The sequence below is a fragment of the Scyliorhinus canicula genome, chromosome 2, assembly GCF_902713615.1.
Source record: "Scyliorhinus canicula chromosome 2, sScyCan1.1, whole genome shotgun sequence".
Lineage (NCBI taxonomy): Eukaryota > Metazoa > Chordata > Chondrichthyes > Carcharhiniformes > Scyliorhinidae > Scyliorhinus > Scyliorhinus canicula.
The window spans coordinates 232651687-232670538 of NC_052147.1; the positions used below are offsets into that span (position 1 = coordinate 232651687).

The 18852-nt window shown below is 46.9% G+C and overlaps 1 protein-coding gene across 2 annotated transcripts in view; it reads right to left on the reverse strand.

The window, feature by feature from the left end:
• Positions 1–18852, reverse strand: part of slc12a8 (solute carrier family 12 member 8) — a 247400-nt gene that overhangs the window by 3218 nt on the left and 225330 nt on the right. For both annotated transcript variants that reach the window (XM_038789779.1, XM_038789780.1), the window contains exons 12-13: positions 14350–14467; positions 2449–2509 (exon numbers count right to left, since the gene is read on the reverse strand). In XM_038789779.1, the coding sequence (XP_038645707.1) occupies positions 2449–2509; positions 14350–14467 (179 nt within the window). The remainder of the gene's footprint in view (positions 1–2448; positions 2510–14349; positions 14468–18852) is intronic.

An 18852-nucleotide genomic window follows, 5' to 3' on the forward strand; every position in this document is an offset into this window, starting at 1 on the left:
CCATCACACCTTCACCAATCAGCAGCTTCTTGTGTGTCTCCACTGTTCTCACCATTTCCAGTGGTTCTGGTTTCTAACTTGAACAATGAAAAGGTGACGTTTCTGCTTCTGCTCTAAGTGCACTCAATGGGTGGGGTTTTTCCACCAGGCGAACCACCAGGATTGACCACCACATTCCCACAGTGGGTTACACCACAATGGAGTCGGGAAATCGTGGTCAAAGAATGGATATTGGGAAATTGTGCACCACCATCTTGATCTTATGTCTTCTAATAGTAATAGATATGCGTACATTGAACATTTCTGCACATTCTATAGAGATTTCCCATTATACGTTTACAATGTTAAGGTTTGACATAAAATTGCGAATCAAAGTTGTGACAGAGAAAATAGGAACAAGGAAGCATGCTCCAAAATTAAGGGCTGGATTCTCCCACCTCGCCCCTCGCTAGAATGCCACAGGCGTGCCGCGTGGAATGGAAAAATCCATTGCCCTCAGACGAGATTATCTGGTCGGCGGGTGAACGGAAAATACTGCCCTAAGACTTTTATTAAGGTTGATATTCTACAAATACTGTGAGCAGACAAGCCAACACAAAAAAACATTAAATTCTCATCCTGTGTTAGGACAACACACTTGCTGAGGGCAGAGTGATTTATTTTTACCTGTAGGTTTAGTATACTTGATGAATTGGTGTTTGAAAATTGCAGTCATAGTCATATGTATGTTTTTGGTTAAGGAAGACTGCTTGGAGGTATTTCCACAACTAACAGAAATATAAAAATATTTGTGGTGTTCGCGATAGTTACATTTTCTGTTGAATACTTCCCGGCAAATCATTCAGAATCTTACCAGAAAATGGCAAAGTGTTAGTTCCGGTGAAAAATACAATGCAAATCCCACCGACAGCTTTCTCATGGAAGTTTGAGCCTCTTTGCCAAAAGAAATGAGTAGGTGTGGTTTACACCATCACTCTGGCAAGGCGGGACCTCTTAAAGAGCCAGAAACCAGCCCCAAACAGATCGGGGCGCCATCATCAAAGGGCACTCCATCCAGTGCTGTAGTCTAACGACCCCAGCCCACATCACGGAAATCTCGGGGGCCCTCGGCAACCCAAAATGCATTACCCAAAATTCACTGGTGGCACCTTGTCCCCCGCGGAATTCATCGCGGCATCCTCCCCAACCACCATACATACACCCCTCATGGAGCTCCCACTAAGATCTGCCCAAGACACATGTTGGCACTGCCGAGCATGTCCATTTACCCCTTTATCCCCCTCCCCCCCCCAGGCTATATTTACGTCTGCACCCTCGGGAGGATCTCCTCGACCACCTCAAATCTGGCCAAACCTGTTGTAGCATCACACCAGCACCCAATTAATATTCCGTGAGGGGAGGGAAGGTCGGGAGAGAGTATTTGTTAATGACATGCTAATGTCTTAAAATGCGGATCCTGGGCTCTTGCAACACTATTTGCGCTACTCCACCAGAGATGGGGGTGGAGGGGGGGGGGGAATTCCAAAACCCAATCACACCGGAGAGAATCACGTTTTTTGATGCTCTCCAGAATTCGAGCCCACACTGAGCTTCTCACAGACGCAGAATGCAGATTCAAAATCGCGGTGATGTATCAAAAAGACAGCACGATAATAAATATTCAATGATGGCACAACTCTGCAATCGCAAATCCTGCAGGAAATCTTCACATTAAAGCTCAAATCCTAATCAATTCACCAAGTATTTTAATGAAGCTGTTATAGAATTAATTTCTTCGCTGATATCTCTACAGCACCATCTGGCACATACAAATGGCAGAATGAGAATTTGTTGGGGTGTAAAGTGATGAACTGGCATTGTGAAATGCTCAGGAACACAATTACTGCATATTATCATCGGTGCATGATTTAAAGACGATTATGATGATCTGGGATGTCCAGTTATTCACATGCACCTATTTTAATCTGCACACCAGCTTCAAAGGCTACAGAAATCAATGGAGGCCCGTTAACTCATTTGGCTAGATGGCTAGCATGTGGTTCAGAATAAGGTTAATAGCATGGTTTGATTCCTATTTTGGCTGGGGTAGTCTCGGGACCTACCCCCTTGGCCGGCTCCTAAGGGGCCATAAGACATAGGAGCCGAATTAGGCCACTCGGCCCATCGAGTCTGCTCCGCCATTCAATTATGGCTGATATTTTTCTCATCCCTATTCTCCTGCCTTCTCCCCATAACCCCGATCCCCTGATTGATCAAAAGGGAGTAGAAGGCACTGACAAAAGCAGCAATAAAACTGCACTGGATGACGCACCAGCTGACAGTGAGCCAAGGACCTGACTTTGAGCAGAGCCACATACGGATGAATATGTTTTAACATGATCCGAATCAGGTTCTGAATAGTTTGTTTCCATATTTTGCCCAAGTTACAAATGCAAAACTATTACAAACCTCATTGCCTCACTGAAGACCGTCTGAATCCAAGAAAAAAAGTTGAAGTTATTACCGAGCCCTGCGGAGAAAACATGCAAAAATTATAATTGTAGAGGAGAAACAGATTAAAAATCAAAGCTCAACAATTACAAAAGTTGAGATTACTCGCAGCAGTAAAATGATACTAAGATGATTTAGTTAAAAAGCCCCTGTTATCTGCGCTGCACACGCTTCTGGATTTCCCACACACTATCGTCGACCCTGTACTTCTCCCAGCACATCGGCACTTTAAAATCCAGCCCACTGTGTGCAGGCTAATGACCACAGTATGTTACAAGATCACAACATGTCTCTTGAATATAGCACAAATCCCAAGGGCAAAACTCAAGTTTTATTGCAACCACAGGCTGTGTTACAACCTTCAAATGAAAATCAATGGGAAACTGACACATTCTGTTTTGCAAGCATCTTTTCCTCCTATTGCTGGTGGATCTCAAAGAACCTTAATAATACGCACAGCAGGATTGCACAACATTCATCAATCCTAAACTCATCAAACTCATTACTAGAATTTGAAAATGGCTGCAGGGGGCATGGGTGAGACAGAGGTGGAGGGAGGGGGGCGGTTAGAAGCTGCTCTGCATAATGCTTCATGAACGTAACCAGTTACTATTACACCCCAATCATGTTAATTATCTTTCTTAAATTATCTTTATTTCTCAGGATGAAAGGTAATTTTCTGAACTAATTTCATACCTTACAATTTTTCCTGAGATGATATTAGGGGCTTGAATTTCCAGTTCCCCAGCCGAGTGTTCCTCTGTGACACGCCATTTGTTGGTGAGGGGATTCTCCACTCCTGCTGCTTTTCAATGAGATTTCCCATTGAAACCAGCCCATGCCACCTGGAAACCTGCAGACGGGTGTCCACTGCTGGCGGGAACAGTGAATCGCAACGGCCGGAGAATTCTGGCCTAGAGTTTCTCTTTACCGGCACTCCTGCAACAAGTTGTTCGAGGGGAACCCATGCAGGCTGAACAAGGTCATCTGCATGTAGACGCTGTGGCTAATATTTGGTCTGTTAATTACAATTGGCCATTCACTGACAGGCAATAACCTAGTGCAACATTTTAATTATTAATGTGACTCAGAAGAACCAAAAACAAATGTTACATTTGCCAATTTCTTCCATCTACTTATTTCGGAACTGTTAGCAATCAAGTACAATTTTTGTTAAATGCAATTTCTAACTGTTTAAAGGCTCTAAAGGTTTATTTTGTTTAATTACATAGATTGCATTCGCCAGCAATGTGTTTAAAATACGATTGAGAGATGTAAAACTTCAGCATCATAATATTAGTTTGTATTGTCCTTGTTTAACATTTGCACCAACTTTAATTTTGCTGATATTAATTAGAAAGCTACACCCATTCAGCATGAAACATATTGTTAGGTTTGTATGTGTTAAGCCCAGAGAATGAAATGAGTATGTGGTTTCTTTCAAAGGCATTTGCCAGAATTGAGGCACCTGGGGAAACGTGGTGGTGGTATAGTGGCAATATTACTGGACTTGTGAATCCAGAGGTAGGTCCAGACTAATGTCCTGGGGTCATGGGTTCAAAGGCCACCACAGCAGCTGGTGGAATTTGAATGTAATTCATAATATCTGGAATTAAAAGCTAATCTCAGTAATAATGACCATGAAATAATTATTGATTTTCCTAAAATAGCATCTGTTTCACTAACGTTTAAGGACAGTACAGGACCTGGTCTGGCGTCAATGCAATGGTTGTCACTTGGCCTCTGAAATGGCCTAACAAGCCATTCTGTTCAGGCAATTAGGGATGGGCAATAATACCGGCCCTGCTAATAACACCCACCATAACTAATCCATGAAATAGTAAATTAGAAAGAAATTAGGCTGAATGGCTTTCTTCTGTAACCAAGGGGCTGGTTTAGCACTGTGGGCTAAACAGCTGGCTTGTAATGCAGAACAAGGCCAGCAGCGCAGGTTCAATTCCCGTACTGGGCACCCCGAACGGGCTCCAGAATGTGGCGACTTGGGGCTTTTCACAGCAACTTCATTGAAGCGTACTTGTGACAATAAGCGATTATTATTATATTATGAAAGCAAGGCACATCTGAACCTTGACTGCTCTAAAATGGCCTGATTTCATATAATAGATGCCTGGTATTTTTAATTTGTCACCTCAGTTGTTCTGTGTTACCAATGGACTCCTTTCCTATGTAATGTCTTAACTATGATAAATGGACCATGGAAGGAATCAGGCCACAAGGAAAGCATGGTCAGAAAAGAACATCAAAGCATTAAAATCAAGGTTGAGAAAAGGTCATTTGACCCATATATATTTCTTGGCAGGTTGTTCCATATGTTTATCATTCAAAATTAAGTGATTTTTCCCCTTGTGTATTTTAGTGTATTGTGTACTAATTCTAACCCTACTTTCTGGTTTACCTTATCTACACTACATGAAGATTTACTGTTTATACTGCAGCATGCTCTCCCCTAAACTTTGTTAAAATTTAAAATTCAAATTACTTTAATTAGACCTCATAGCTCAGTTCTTTTACACTACTTTGCAAGATGATCAAAATATCTCTCATGTTTAGTTTATACGTATTCATTATCGGCCATGATTTAGCGGACTCATGTTAAAGTCCGGTTTTGGGCATGTTTGATGGGGAGTTTAGCAATGGCCCTGTTGACGAGATTACAGCCTGTATTCAATGGCACTTAGCCGCAAAAATGACCACCACGACATTTCTGGCACCGCCGTTTGATTCGCCCTATTTGTGTTCTGCAGCTTGCCGCTAACAATGGCTGCCTTTAAACACTCCATTACAACTTACTCCCAGTCAAGACACAAATGTGGCAGCGCACAGACCTGCTCCTCGCTTTCAGGATGCCGACTTCACAAGGTTTCCCCAGGCTGTGGATGGGAGGCTGACCTCCAAAGCGGATTGGAGGACCAGCAGCAGGGTCAGCAATGCCGCCTAGGAGGCAGTGGTTGTCAGTGGAGGCAGCATGTCAAGGAGGACACCGTCCAAAGTCGAAAGAAGACCAATGGCCTCCACTGAGCTACAAAGGTAAATTACCACCTCTCTCCTGGCATCAGTTCCGCCTGCCACCCCTCAAATTCCCAACGCCCCCCCAATCCACTGGCTGACACCACACACACTCCCCACATCCGATCATCATGTTTGTTCCTCAAAACCCAGACTCCCACCAGCACAACTCTTTCATATCCCAGGTGCGGTGCCCACACATGCCACCTACTATAGACCCCCCGACCCATCAAGTGTGCGGATCCCAATGTGCCCTCTCTTGTCCCCGCAGAAGATAGCCCATAATAAATGTGAAAGTGCCAAGACAGGGGGAGGAATCCCAGAGATTTGAGTCCTCACTCCCTATGAGGAAAGGGTACTGGAAATTGCGGGATTGCTTGAGGAGAGAACAGTCTCCGACAGTGAGGTTGGCCTGCAACAGAAAGGTAAGGGCTCATCCTTCAGCCCCTCCTGGACCCGTCCCTTCACCTCTTCCTCCAGTTTGTCGTGCTGCCGCAGTGCCAGATTGTGGAGAGCTGAGCAGACCACCAAGAAGTGGGAGACCCTCTGGTTGGTGTATTGCAGGACACCGCCAGAGCAGCCAAGGTATTGGAACCGCATCGTGAGCAGTCCAATGCTCCGCTCAACGACAACACGGGTGACAACATGGGCCTCATTGTAACGGGTTTCCGCCTTGGTCTCAGTCCTCCGCCTCGGCATTATTAGCCATGTCCTCAGCGGGTATCCCTTTTCCTCCACGAGCCAACCAGTCATCCGGGTATCTCTGGGTGCCCCAAGATATAGCTGTCATGCACGCTGCCAGAGAAGCGTGCACACATGCATGATTCTGAGATGGTGGTTGCAACTGATTTGAACATTCATCACTACCTGATGCCCCTGTGTGCACAGGACGACATGCGTGCCACCAATCGTCCCCGTTCATGGGGCATCCCGGCGATGGCAGAAAGTCCTGCAGCCCGGGCATCTTGATGGGTCTGGTCCAGGTTGAAGATGATAAATTCTGATGCCTGGGCATACAGAATATCCATCACCTCCTGGATGCACCTTTAGGCTGGACATTGCGATATGCCACATGGGTCCCTGCCCGAGCCCTGGAATGACCTGGTGGCACAAAGGTTTAGGGCTGCGGTGACCTTCACAGCCACCGGAAGCCGGTGTCCTCCTCCTCCATGAGGTGCCATGTCCGCGAGGAGGTTGCACAGGTACCGCACTGTCTGTCTGCTGAGGCACAGTCTTCTGCGGCACATGATGTTCGTCAGGTCATTGAATGACCAACGGTGCCTATACACCTTGGGTTATTACTGGTCTCCCCTTCTGGGTCCGTCGTCAGCCTGATGGGCGACTGGGTCTTCAGGGTGTGTACCCCCCTGCATATCGGGGACCACCTCCAGCCTGAGTTGGTGTTGCCGCCTTCTACGGTATCTGCCTGCCTGGGCTGTCACAAGCAACGCAAGGGCAGCCTCCACGGGATCAACACCAGGAATCATTATTATAGCTGGAACAAATTAGAGGAGGGACAATGACAATTAGTTCGGGCTTTCATCCTGCCACCCTCAAATCCCCAAACCTCCCCGCCACCCTTACCATGACTGTCCCACCTTCTCTCAGAATGTCATCCGGCGAACCAGTTATGATGGCAAACCTCACCCTGTACACTCAACCCCGGCCCCGGAACCCCTAGACCTCAGACCTCTGCCAGGAGCATTAGAGAGGCTGCGCTCATCCACGCACGTACTCTTTGGCCGGGAAAGAGATCTCAGTAGTGAAGTCCTGCTCTTTCGTGTTTGATTGTTGGCAGCTGCCTCAATGGTGCTGATGCTCTTTAGAGTTCAGGCACACTGTTCAGGCATTATAGATTGCTGGACATGCAGTGCACTAATCATCCTCTGTGACATGGCATCTGCACCTTCAAGGAGGCACTTGAGAGTTCAGGAGAGCAATGTGCTCTCACTTTGCATCAAGGCTAATCCTTCATTTCATATAATCCTAGGAGCTGGTTTAGCACAGGGCTAAATCGCCGGCTTTGAAAGCAGGCCAGCAGCACGGTTCAATTCCCGTACCAGCCTCCCTGAACAGGCGCTGGAATGTGGCGACTCGAGGCTTTTCACAGTAACTTCATTTGAAGCCTACTTGTGACAATAAGCGATTTTCATTTCATTTGAAATAGCCTTCAACTATGAAGCTGGAGGCTGCTCACAGTCAAAGGGGGTGAAACTGACTTTCAGGAGAGAAGCTGCAGCAGGGCTCTGACCTGGAAGTGTTTGGTAGGACAGAGGCTCAAGCTCTGGTTGCCCCAAAATATCTAAAGATGGCTTGAAGGCCTCACAGACGCAAAACCCCTCAGCCTCTTGGATTCAGCTCTCAAGCGGAGAGACCCTTCCACCAGCATCACCAGAAGCAAGTAAGTTCAAGGTCAACGCTCGCTACCAGATGGACGACCTTAGCTGTACTCCTGTTACCTCTTCGAACCCAACAGCCTCAGATCCGAACAACCTAGGTGAGCACCCGAGGTTAAGTATAGGTGTTAGTGATAGATATAGTTTAGCCCGTAGTGTTATTGTGCATGAGGAGATCTTACTGTGTAAATAAAGTAGTATTGACTTTGAACTAACTAACTGGTGTATTGGCTCTTTGATCGGTATTCGGGTTGAACCTTGTGGCGGTATCGAGAGATACCTGGCGACTCTGAAAGTATACTTATAATTAGAATTAAGAAAGGCGACCTTATTAACCGCCATATTTATAACAAGTAAACAGAGCAACAGGTTTACAAAAGTTCAGCATGACATCCTTGCTTTTGCACTCAATACAGGTACCTCTATTTATGAAGCATCAGATCCCATATACATCGCTCATGACTCTCTGAAAAGGTCCTGCCACCTTCAAAGATCTACGCACATGGACCTCCAAGTCCCTCTGTTCCATAACACAGTCTTTAGAATTGTGCCATTAATTCTATATTTCCTCTCCCTATCGCTTCTGCTTAAATGCATCACCGCGCAACATGTCGGAGACCTATAGCGGGCCTGCGCGGAAGGAAGTAGGCCCCCTCCAGATCACGGGCACCCGCCAATCGGAAGCCCCCGATTGCGGGCCTGGACCCCGTGGAGCCCCCCCCCCCCCCCCCCCCCCCCCCCCCTCCCCCCCCCCCCCCCCCCCCCCCCCCCGGAGTCAGATCCACCCCGCTCCCCCCACCAGGACGTCCACCGCGGCCGGGGGTCCGAGTTACTGCCGGGTGGTACCGGGTTGGAACCATGCCGGTGGGACTCAGCAGGAGTTCGGCCAATTAACCGCGGAGAATCGGTGCGGGGGCCACTGGACCGGCCCTGCGGAAACCGCGTGGGTGCAATTGCCGCCGATTCTCCGATCGCCGAAGAATTGCATCCTGGCGTCAGAGCGGCGTGGCGGGAATTTCCCGCTTCCCTGGTGATTCTCCGACCTGGGGCAGGCTCGGAGAATCCCACCCCTGATGTTTTCTGTAGTCGGTAGCAAATGAGGGGTTTTGTCACTGGCCTCGATGAAAGCTGCTGACAAAGGTTTAGTGAATTCTGCAGCATGTATTTCACCTTTCCCAAATGTCACTTGGATTCCTGGCACCAGCTTTAGGGGATTTCTACCATTTGGCAATAATGATGCCACCAACAGGCTAAGCAGCCAATCACATTGAAGAATTCTGACAGAGAGTAAAACTGAGAGGTGACAAGTATATTTTATTACATACAGAGCACATCAGCTGTTGACGCGAGAGCATTTTCACACTTTTTATAGTTATTGGAGTGAAGATGTGGATGAAGATAGAAGCTGAAATAACATAAACTTTAAAAAAAGGAATTTCATTATTTTCAAAATCTATGGAATTTTTTATCATGGAAGAGAGAAATTTGACATTCCAATGCAGGGCCGCCTTTCTGCGCGGAGCAGCGCGCAGCACTCCAGCACCGTGCTGGCCCCCTGAAAGCCACTGAATTGCTGGGCCAGGAGGCTCGTTGACTCCGGCGTAGACCACTCTGGTGTTCATGCCGGCGTCAACACTTGGCTGGGATTTCAGAGAATCCCGGCCCAGATGTCAGTTCAAGATCATTTTCTCACTTGTTCCTGGGAACTAGTGGCATTTTCAGATCCTTTTCACCCAAGAATCCCAAAGCAGTGAGTGAATTAGAAAAACTGTCTTTTACAGTCATTACCTCCTCGATCTTGGATAGGTACCTACAGGAGTCTGTCTGCCAGATTGAAAAGACTAGAAGAGCAAGGATGTTCTTGCTCTCGAGGGAGTGCGGCGAAGGTTTACCAGACTGATTTCAGGGATGGCGGGGCTGTCATATGAGGAGAGATTGACGAGGTTAGGATTGTTCTCGCTGGAGTTCAGAAGAATGAGGGGTGATCTCATAGAGGCTTATAAAATTCTAACAGGACTACACAGGGTAGATGCAGGGAAGATGTTCCCAATGGTGGGTGCGTCCAAAACCAGGGGTCACAGTCTGAGGATTCAGGGTAACCATTTTGGCAGAGATGAGGAAACATTTCTTCAGCCAAAGAGTGGTGAGCCTGTGGAATTCATTACCACAGGAAGTAGTTGATGCTAAAACATTGAATATATTCAAAAGACGGCTAGATACAGCACTTGGGGCGAATGTGATCAGCTACGGGGAGAAAGCAGGATTATGCTACTGAGTTGGATGATCAGCCACGGTAGCACAAGTGGCTAGCACTGTGGCTTCACAGCACCAGGGTCTCAGGTTCGATTCCCCAATGGGTCACTGTCTGTGCGGAGTCTGCACGTTCTCCCCGTGTTGGCATGGGTTTCCTCCGGGTGCTCCGGTTTCCTTCCACAGTCCAAAGACGTGCAGGTCAGGTGGATTGGCCATGATAAATTGCCCTTAGTGTCCAAAAAGGTTAGGAGGGATTATTGGGTTGTGGGGATGGGGTGAAAGTGAGGGCTTAAGTGGGTCAGTGCAGACTCGATGGGCCGAATGGCCTCCTGCACTGTATGTACTATGTTCAATGTACTATGTTCATGCTCGAAGAGCCAAAAGGCCTCCTCCTGCTCCTATCTTCTATATATCTATGTATGTATGTAGAAATAACATTTTTCAACCATACTGGAGCAGCACTATTCTCACAAGCCCATAGGCCTCCTGTCTGCATTCCCTAACATCAGTGACAGGGTTATAGAAAGATTTGATCGAAGTAGTTTCTTCTCAAAGTGGCCACACATATTCCCATTGCAGCCTGGCCCCACAAAGGAGTGAACAAATTGTTAAGAGATATAGAAGATGCTGTTTTATTTATTTTTCTCCTCCGTTTTCACATTTTCTCCCAAATTTACACCCACCAACAATAAACAATAATCAGTAACGAATGCAATGTCAATCCCTGGGTGGAATTCTCCGATCCCCTGCAGGGTCGGGGAATCGCCCGGGGCCGGCGTAAATCCCGCCCCCGCCCTGGCCGGAATGCTACATCACCCGGGAATCACGCCCCGCCGATCGGCGTGCCCCCCGCACCGATCGGCGTGCCCCCCGCGGCGATTCTCCAGCCCGCGATGGACTGAAGTCCCGCCGCTGACAGGCCAATCCCGCCGACGTGGTTTAAACCACCTCTGGTGCCGGCGGGATTGGCAGCGCGAGCGGGTCCCCGGGGGGGGGGGGGGGGGGGCGTGGGGCGATCGGACCCCGAAGGGTGCCCCCACGGTGGCCTGGCCCGCGATCGGGGCCCACCAATCGGCGGGCGGGCCAGTGCCATGGGGGCACTCTTTTTCTTCTGCTGCCACCACAGCCTCCACCATGGCGGAGGCGGAAGAGACCCCCCCCTACCACGCATGCGCCGGTGGTGACGTCAGCGGCCACTGACGCACCGGCGCATGCGCGGACCGGCGAAGGCCTTTCGACCAGCCCCGACGCCGGGCGGCGTAGCGCCAAAGGCCATTGGTGCCAGTTTTGGCGCTGGCGGGCGGAGTGGAAACCACTCCGGCACGGGCCTAGCCCCTAAAGGTGCGGAGAATTCCGCACCTTTGGGGAGGCCCGACGCTGGAGTGGTTGGCTCCACTCATCTACGCCGGGACCCCCCGCCCCACCGGGTAGGGGAGAATCCCGGCCCCTATATCAATAACAACAATCCCATCCCCCCACCATCCCCCCAAATATTGGCCCGCATGTTAACATAAACAAATAACAAAAAGGAATCAGGAACCACCCATAGTCACCATTAATACATACAGTCCCCTTCCCCCCAACTCTCCCAAAACCCCCCCCCCTAATGTTCGATGTAATCCAATTTTCGAAAGTGCATAATGAATAATGGCCATGATTTGCAGAACCCCTCCATCCTTCCCCTCAGTTCAAATTTGACCTTCTCAAGAGTCAAGAATTCCAGCAGGTCCCCCTGCCACGCCAGGGCACAGGGTGGAGAGGTTGATCTCCATCCCAACAGGATCTGCCTTCGGCGATCAACAAGGTGAAGGCTACAACATCTGCCTCCTCAAAGAGTCGGCACATCCTCACCCTTGTAAGGTGTACTCTATATACAACCTTAACTCTATCAGCCCAACCTCGCACATGAGGGTGGAGGCATTCACCCTCCAGCGGCTCCTCACATCAGAACCCCTCCTCCATACCCTCTCCCATTCCCGTACCAGCCTCCCCGAACAGGCGACGGAATGTGGCGACTGGGGGCTTTTCACAGTAATTACATTTGAAGCCTACTCGTGACAATAAGTGATTTTCATTTCATTTCATTAATTTCATTTCATTTTCAACTCTTCCTCCCACTTTGCCTTGATCCCATCCTTCTCCTCTTCCAAAATAGCCCCAGAAACCATCAACATTACCCCCTGTTCCAGTCCCCCTGTCGTCAGCACCTCCTCCAGCAATGTGGAGGCCGGCTCTACCGGGAAGCTCTGCATCTCCTTCCTGGTAAAATCTCGAACCTGCATGAATCTAAATATTTCCTCCTGCTCCAGCCCATACTTCGCTCCCAGCTCCTTCAATCCTGCAAACCAACCCCCAAGAAACAAATCTTTTAGTGTGCTAATTCCTAGAAGATGATGGTTGATGCACATAGAGGGTAATTTTATGCTTTGTGCTCCCAGCAAGGAACGTTGTATGCTGAGGAACACATGTTAAAAATTCAAGTATACGTATTATTTTTCAACCATTTAAAATTAGCACATGCCTGAAAGTCTGCTATGCGGCAGGTGAGACACTGCACCAAGAGCGCCAAGTTGGAAAATGACCCCAGACATATTGACATGTGCAAGCCCGGCGCGGGGGTCAGAGAATCGCCCCCATAATCTAGCCTTTGCTACAACTGGACTCTTCCCCACAGAGCAATGGAGGTTGGGTCATTGAACATATTCAAGGCTGAGTTAGACAGATTTGTTGACCTACAAAGTCCAAAGAACAAAGAACAGTACAGCACAGGAACAGGCCCTTCAGCCCTCCAAGCGTGCGCCGACCATGCTGCCTGTGTAAACTAAAATCTTCTACATTTCCGGGGTCCGTATTCCTCTATTCCCATCACTCAGAGGTCGCGTAGCTATTTACGCCATTGCTCGGGGGTCGCTCCAATCCACCTAACCTGCACATCTTTGGACTGTGGGAGGCAGCACAGTGGCACAGTGGTTAGCATTGCTGCCTCACCACGTCGAGGTTCCATGTTCGATCCCGGCTCTGGGTCACCGTCCGTGTGAAGTCCGCACATTCTCCCAGCATCTGCGTAAATAAATCTTTGGACTGTGGGAGGAAACCGGAGCACCTGGTGGAAACCCACGCAGACACGGGGAGAATGTGCAGACTCCGCACAGACAGTGACCCAAGCCGGGAATCGAACCTGGGATACTGGAGCGGTGAAGCAACTGTGCTACCGTGCTGACCTGATGCACTATCCCCGATAATTCATCTCAACCTGTGTGGTCTTTGATATGACTGACTTCACCATCCTCTGTGAACTGCTTCCTCTTTCATCAAACTGAATGGGACCATCAACAGCAAGATTCTTGCTTATCCAGTCATAATCAGAGAAACTGCTCAATTGGGTTCTCTAACCCCCCACCCCCAGTATTTTTGAAGTCTCCAGTGTACTTATCCTTGGCCTCCTCATTTTCATCTAGACTGGAGACATTATTCAAAGACATATGTCATGTACTACATGTATGCTACAAACACCCAGTGTCACCTCACCACCACTTCCCTCCAGTAACTCTGTTGTTAACAGAGTGCTTGTCCCACTTCCAGTTCAATTAAACACTGTGAACCAATGCCAATTATATATATATATACATATACTTTTATATATATATTATAGCATTGTTGTGTTGGATGAGAAATAATTGTAGAACACAGTTGAAGTCAAGACTTGCTTTCCAGCTTTTTATTAGAGACACCATCAGAGCTAAACAATGGTAACAGAGGATGGTTTCTGCAAGCAAGTTTTTTTTTAAAATTGCAAACTAAAATTTCTTCAAACGAAAGACTGTATTCGAACCTGGAAGAGTGATTTGGATTAACTTGGAAAACAAATGGCTGAACCAAAGATAAAGAGTGTTGCGGTATGACTACACCATTATTTTATGAGTGTTACCTTTATGACCAATGGAAGAATGAAGGGAGTCAAGGATTACGGGTCAGGAGAGTGAAGTCAGGCCACAATCAGATCAGCCATGATCTTGTTGAATGGTGGAGCAAGATCGATGGGCCAAATAGCTTACTGCTGCTCCCATTTCCTACTATCTTATGATCTTTTAATTGCACAAGAAACACATAGAATTGCAAGATAATAATGAAATCTGCAATATGTTAAAAAAAACAGTGTATACAATTTATTAAATATACTCACCGGGTGGAAGTCCTGGACTCATTTGTCCAATATAAATGTAGATGAAAAATGCCACAGCAATATTAATTAAGGCATAAATCCAATGGATCACAAACATGATTACAATGGACACTATTGCCTATGAAAAAACAATGAAATAAAATCAGTTAAGAAAATGCAGTGTTTTAACCTGACTTTGCCCAATTATGTACACAAAGAGCAATCTTGGGATGTAGTTTTTTATAGAAGTATGTCTAGAAGCATCACTAATATTTATGCAGACATTCAAGTTATTTGCAGAAATTAAAGGCATGATTACAATTTTTGTTCCAATTAACTCTTCACGGAAATAGTTGAGCCGATTACACAATGCTTTTTAGGGAATTGTGATAAAAAAAATTGAAGATACGTGAAATATGCATTTTTAAAAAAATAAGCCTTTTTTGTACGTACAATGCTATGCATTTTCTCTGAACAGATATACAGACAGTGTTTACAACTAAAATTATCTGATAAAGGCTTAATCTCAACAAGAAGAGTCTTCCTCGCATTATAGGGTAACGAATGGTTTGTATTTATCCAGCTAGTTTAAATTTTGTGTTGCAACAATTCTAAATACAGAAAAATCAACATGACAAGATCACCAATATTTAATCAACACCTAGCACTGAAATTGGACATACAAGTAATTTATAGTATTTCCTATAAATAATTATACTTTCTCCCGCAAACATACAAAATAAAAGCAAAAACGCCTGATGGATGTCGTACATGACATCATTTTCTAGCATTTTCCAGTTTGACGTGCAGTTAAATGCTTCATGACCCCAGAGAATCAATCCGACATACAGACTGCTGTTCAACTTTGACGAATTTTATTTATGATTGAGGTAGCAATCACTGTTTCTCCACAGCAGAGTGTGATACATTCCTTACTACCCAATCTTGTTGTTCAGAAATAGAGCATACCAGCACCTTGAGACATTCTGCCTTGTCAGAAACCGAAATTCTAAAGGTATTGATCAGTGAAATCGTAGGAGGCTTCAATGAGAGAATCTAGGCTAGTAGAAAGACAAAGAAATAGCATGGCTCTTCAAAGGAACTGACAGGATGTAGTATGGGGCTTCTTCTTGTTAGGTAGTCTCTTGGAGTTGAGGGTAACCTGCTTTCAGGCTAAAAATGGGTTGTCAGGTGACTGAGGAGTCCAATGTGCGAACTACAGTCTCTGTCGCAGGTGGGGCAGAGGATGGTTGGAGGAGCGGGTGGATGGGGTGCCTGGGTTGTCATACACTCTTTTCATTGTCAGCGCTTGGCTTCAGTTTGCTCTTGATGATGAAATTCAAGGTGTTCAGTTTCTTCCCGGATACTTTTCCTCCACTTCGGGTGGTCTTGGGTCAGGGATTCCCAGGTATCGGTGGGAATGTTATACTTTTTCATGGAGTCTTTGAGGGTGATCCTTGAAGGGTTACCTCTGTCCTCCTGGAGCTTGCTTGCCAGTTGAAGCTCAGAGCAGAGTGCTTGTTTGATAGTCTCATGTCACACACGTGGACCACATGGACTGCCCGGAGGAGCTGATTGAATGTGGTCAATGCTTCAATGCTGGGGATGTTGGCTTGAGCGAGAACACTGATGTCAGTGCGCCCATTTTGCTGATGGGTTTGCAGGATCTTAGAGGCGGTGCTGTCAACCTCTCCAGGGCTTTGAGGTGCCTGCTGTACATAGTCCATATCTCTGATACAAAAAGGAGGATAGGTATCACTGCTACGCTGTAGACCATGAGCTTGGTGCCGGGACTGAGAGCCTGGTCTTCAAACACTCTCTTCCTCAGGTGACTAAATGCTGTGCTGGCAAACGTAAGGCAGTTTTGAACTTCATTGTCAATGTCTGCCCTTGTTGACAGCAGGCTCCTAAGATAAGGAAAATGGTCCACGTTGTCCAAGATCTTGTTGTGGAGTTTGATAACTTTGGTGCACTGCTATGTGGCAGGTGCAAGGTGGTAGAGGACCTTTGTCTTCCAGATGTTTCGTGTAAGGTCCATGCTCTTATACGCCTCAGCAAAGGTTTTGATGATGGCTTAGAGCTCGGCCTCTGAGTGTGCGCAAATGCAAGCATTATCAGAGCATGGGATTACCTTGGATCTGGCCTGCAGGAGGTGGAGGTTGAATAGATTTAGATTTCTGTTTGTTCTGTAGTTTAGCTCCACTCCAGCGAGGAGCTGGCTGAGGGTGAGATGGAACATTTCAGCAAGGAAGATTGAGAAGTGCGTCAGTGCGATGACACCGCCTTGCTTGACCCCAGTCCAACGGGAATTGGGTCTGTGGTGGATCCGTTGGTCAGGATCATGGCTTGCATGTCATCATGGATGATGGTGACAAACCTTTGGGGCAGCCAAAATAGAGTGCAGTCCATAATCCCTTGCATTATAGGGTAACTATGAAATGACAAATATCCTGAACAATTTTATGTCAATGCAAGAATTCATTGACTCTCTCCTGGAAGTGAGAATTGCTTTTCCAGAAAATAATGAGGACATTTTCAGAATAACAGGAATGATTGATAAGGAGGTGACAGAAATACAGGGCTGAATTTAGGTGCCATGACCATTTTCAAAAACCCTGACAGAATTCAATGACAATCAGCTAGTTAACTGCTTTTGATCAGACTTCCATGCCTTTAAGAGCAGAGATTCCACCTCGAAGAGCTGCTGGCCATTCAGAGAGCGGTTAGCTTTTCAGTTCCAGCAGTGCCAACAAGAGTGATGGCCATTGCTGGTACAACCGAAGGCCCCAGATCAGCCTCGTGGAGGAGGCTCCAATGTACAGACAATTTGGTCAGGCTCATTGTGCAGGCTCAAGTGAAAGGGAGAGGATGCATCTTTGCCCAACTAAGGTTTTTCTTCAGCAGGGCCAGCCCTTCCCACCAAGGGGGGGCTCCATGGGCCGCAGGGTGTCCAATTCTCCCACTGTTCACGAGAATGGTCCCTGGAAAGAACAGCTTGTTGTATGAGGAATGGTTGAGGACTCTGGGTCTATACTCCTTGTAGTTTAGAAGGATGAGGGGGGATCTTATTGAAACTTACAGGATACTGCAAGGCCTGGATAGAGTGCACCTGGAGAAGATGTTTTCACCTGCAGCAAAATCTAGAAGCAGAGGACACAATCTCAGACTGAAGGGACGATCCTTTAAAACAGAGATGAGGAGGAATTTCTTCAGCCAGAGGGTGGTGAACTTGTGGAACTCTTTGCCGCAGAAGGCTGTGGAGGCCAAATCACTGAGCGTCTTTAAAACAGAGATAGATAGGTTTTTGATCAATTAGGGGGTCAGGGGTTATGGGGAGAAGGCAGGAGAATGGGGATGAGAAAAATATCAGCCATGATTGAATGGCGGAGCAGACTCAATGGGCCGAGTGGCCTAATTCTGCTTCTGTGTCTTATGGTCTCATGAGCAGCTTCCCCGCATAGTCTATGGCCCTTCTGTCCTGGTTGTATGCCAGTGATGGCACCATGAGACCCATTAACTGGAAAGAAAAGGAGCTCAATTGGACTCCGGGTGGGAAGATTCTCCTTGCCATTTCCTGACTTTGACTTAGACAAGGGGAGTCAGGACCCAGTAAGTCATGAGGTTTGTGGATTATGCTCCAAATATTAGGATGTCCAAGAATCCTCACTACAAACCTGCCATTGCTTCATTATAATAGATTGCAGTAGTATTCAGTGGGAGTTCTGAAACAAAAGCCCTCAAAGTCCGTCCGGGGTCCAGCAAGGCTGTTTGATAGTCCCCATACTATTTACAATCTACTTGACAGTGTCTATTTACCTCATCAAAGTTCAACTGCCTTCTGGTATCAGTATTAAATACCACCTAGATGGAAAATTCTTTGAGCTTAAGTCACTTCCGTGTCAAAACTAAGCTGGCTTCAATGGGCATACATGATCTACAATTAGCAGATGACTGCAGTGTCATTACCCACCCAGCACCAGAGGAGCAATCCATCCTCTCTTCAATTCTGCACACACAAGACACGGCCTATTCTTGAATATTGCAAAAACAAATTCATATTAACCCACACCTGGTCAGCTAAATATTCCACCTGCTATATATGTAGAAGGAGAGGCTCTGGAATATATTGTGCATTTCCCATACCTTGGCAACCAGCTTCCTCAAAGGTCCACCATTGGTGAGGAAACCCAACACCGGATCAGCTGTGCCAGCTCAGCTTTCTACAAACTATAGCAGCGAATGTTTGAAAACAAAGACCTCCGAAAATCAACATAAGTCCTAGTGTATAGAACAGTTGTCATCACCACATTCTTGTACTGCACTGAGACTGTCATGTGAGGGTTCCTTTAAGAAAAGTGTGTTTATCAAATAGCTGCAGTGATGCCATTGTGTGGGTGGAGCTGAGCTGTGTTTCTGGCTTTTTACTTTCGGTTTGAGCTGGAAGCTGTTTTTTGACTCTGAGTTTTAGTTTCATTTTCAGTTGGGGAGCTACATTTAAATCAAGGAGGTGTTTAGGTCTCTCTT